Genomic DNA, 2,415 nt, shown 5'->3' on the forward strand with positions numbered 1-2,415 from the left:
TACTACAAGTAAACAATAGAAAAATCACAGCTTTTGTGTGTTGACATTCATAACTTGATAAAAATAACAAGTTCAGCCTTTTCCTTCATTATATTAGTAATTCAAGTACTAACATGCTACAAGATCCATATACCAAATTCAAAACTGACAAAAACTGTATGAATGTATTAAAAAGGTGAATCCTTGAACATACAGGTACAAGATTTACTATAATAACCTCATAACTTTATGGGAAAAAACCAGCTACATAAATGAACTTGTGCGTTTATAGTTACTGGTAGGACTCTTTTTGGGTGCATATCTATTTTACTAAAGCATTTTGAATACTAAAAAGATGGAACAATGCAGTAACCACCTTCATTCATTAGTGTTGATGAAAACATTTGGTCTACTTCGATAACAACATTTGTTCTCTTCGCAAAACGGCCTTTGACCCTTGGCCTTGTTTCAGCGTACGCTTTCCTAGATGCGTACCTAATCGTTTTCTCAAATTTTCTTGTTTTCTTCTTCTCCATGTACCTTAGTACTCTTGCCTTCCTGTCTATTGGAGTATCTTGTGTTGGCATCTGAATAAAATTCGAGAATAAGGCGATCGTTCCTTGTGGTGTTCTTGGATTTGAGATCGAAAAGTCTGTTATTGTGGATTCCGGTACAACTCGAACATCCAAAGATGACTTGGAAGCCTGAATAAAAAATAAATGTTTGTCAATTAAATCACAAGAGATCGACCCAAGGTTAAATCTAGTTTGGTAAACATATTGGGGATGGCCAGGGAAAAAGTCCAAAGACGGTCATCATGGTTAGGCTAGGCTACGTAAATCTGAGTTAAAAAACTCGATTAAGTGCTGAATGGGTTGTGTTTAATAAAACGGAATGATTAAGTGTTGAATGATTTATAAGCTAAATGATTCAAAGATTATGAATGAACCTGGTTATGAATGACAATAATCTGTTAAAGGATCTTTTTGAATAAATAATGTAAATGATGTAAATTTACTTTATTAACTTTTTACATGAAATAAAAAAGATAATATAGATATTTAAAAATTTCCCTTGATAAATGGGAGGTGTTTAATAGTTAAGAGACTATTTTAACCAGAAATGGTTAAGAGGTCAGAAACAAAAGCGCTGATTGCTGAATGGTTAATCAGATTCATTCAATTTAGAGGTAATCACCTGAATAAATCTATCTCCGGTTACCATTTAGTAATACCATATTGAAAACGTTAGAAGATATATAATAAAAAGAAAACTTACACTAAGACCAAGTGAAGCAGGGTATCTATAGCCACTATTTGAGGTCTCATAGTCCAGCCCAAATTCAAATTTGTTATTTTGGTAATTTTGTTGATGAAACTGATGATGCTTCTTTATCTCCCCAAATTGAACCGGCACCACGCTATCAGCATATTGTTGAATATTATCATTATTATTATGACTTGCATCATTCATATACTTAGAGTACTTATACTCACTATCAAATTGCATATTATTGCATTGATGATCTTCACTAAAGTTGGATTCTTGACAAGAAGTATACTCAAAAAGGTTCAAATACTCATCCACACTCCTTTCTTCATCAAACAAGAACGCGTTTGTGTCCCCATTTTCATCTTGACCATTCTTGACTGGCCCATCAAATAACAGCCATGATGCTGCTTCATCTTCATCTTGATCATCAATAGTTCCATCAACCAACCCTGAAACAGGCATAACTGGGACCCGGTGGTGGCGTTGTGATAAAGGGTTTGCAGAATGAATAACTTTATCACAATTAGTACAAAGTGAGGCGGCATCTGCCTTGCATAAAAAGGCAGCGGGAGCTTCTTCACATGCTTCGCAAACCCACACGCGCTTATGTCGCGATGACAACTGGTTAGCCACATGAATCGTTGTGTCACATCGATTGCAGAGGAACGCTGAGTCGGCTTCACAATATATTGTGCTTGGGCTAGACCGACATGTCTCGCATACATGGGCTCTTTTGGTGCTGTTTTTTATACATGAGTTACTCATATTTTCGTTTAACATATTTGTTGAAGTTTGTTACTTTGTTATGTTTGGTATGTTTTTTTTTTCTTTGGCATATGAGTTTGGTTTTGATGGCATAGTAAAAGGAACTTGTGACAGTTGTGCACCAAGTGATGGTGGTGGGGGAGAAGAATCAAGGGAGTGACACGTGGAGATGAATTAGTGGGTGAGAATGTTCATTGGATTGGTAGTTGTAGTTGTGGGGTCACGGTATCAATATAAAGTTTTGGGTTTATAAAGCTTGGTGTATATGTGTTTGAAAACTGTTGACTTGTTAAAATTGAGCAGTCAGCTGACTCAAACTGTTAGGCCATGGGTGCCACGTGGAGTTGCTAACTGTATATGAGTTTGTAGCCATGTATCCCACGTTGGATGGGCTTATGT

At 36.1% G+C, this 2,415-nt stretch overlaps 1 protein-coding gene across 1 annotated transcript; it reads right to left on the bottom strand.

Moving 5' to 3' along the window:
- Window positions 1-249: 249 nt before the first annotated feature.
- LOC139866876 (zinc finger protein CONSTANS-LIKE 2-like) lies at window positions 250-2,031 on the bottom strand. Its single transcript, XM_071855173.1, has 2 exons — window positions 1,258-2,031; window positions 250-683 (listed from the first exon to the last, which is right to left on the bottom strand). The coding sequence occupies exons 1-2, from the start codon at window positions 2,029-2,031 to the stop codon at window positions 327-329; spliced, it is 1,131 nt and encodes a 376-aa protein (XP_071711274.1). The 3' UTR covers window positions 250-326.
- Window positions 2,032-2,415: the final 384 nt, after the last annotated feature.

Source organism: Rutidosis leptorrhynchoides, chromosome 9 (assembly GCF_046630445.1).
Source record: "Rutidosis leptorrhynchoides isolate AG116_Rl617_1_P2 chromosome 9, CSIRO_AGI_Rlap_v1, whole genome shotgun sequence".
Taxonomy (NCBI): domain Eukaryota; kingdom Viridiplantae; phylum Streptophyta; class Magnoliopsida; order Asterales; family Asteraceae; genus Rutidosis; species Rutidosis leptorrhynchoides.

What these genes read in the sequence shown, in the direction of transcription:
- LOC139866876 (XM_071855173.1), bottom strand. Translation starts at nt 2,031, where the DNA reads ATGTTAAACGAAAATATGAGTAACTCATGTATAAAAAACAGCACCAAA. An exon ending in CTGCTTCACTTGGTCTTAGT is followed by an intron (nt 684 to 1,257) that starts GTAAGTTTTCTT and finishes TTTTTTATTCAG; the next exon opens with GCTTCCAAGTCATCTTTGGA.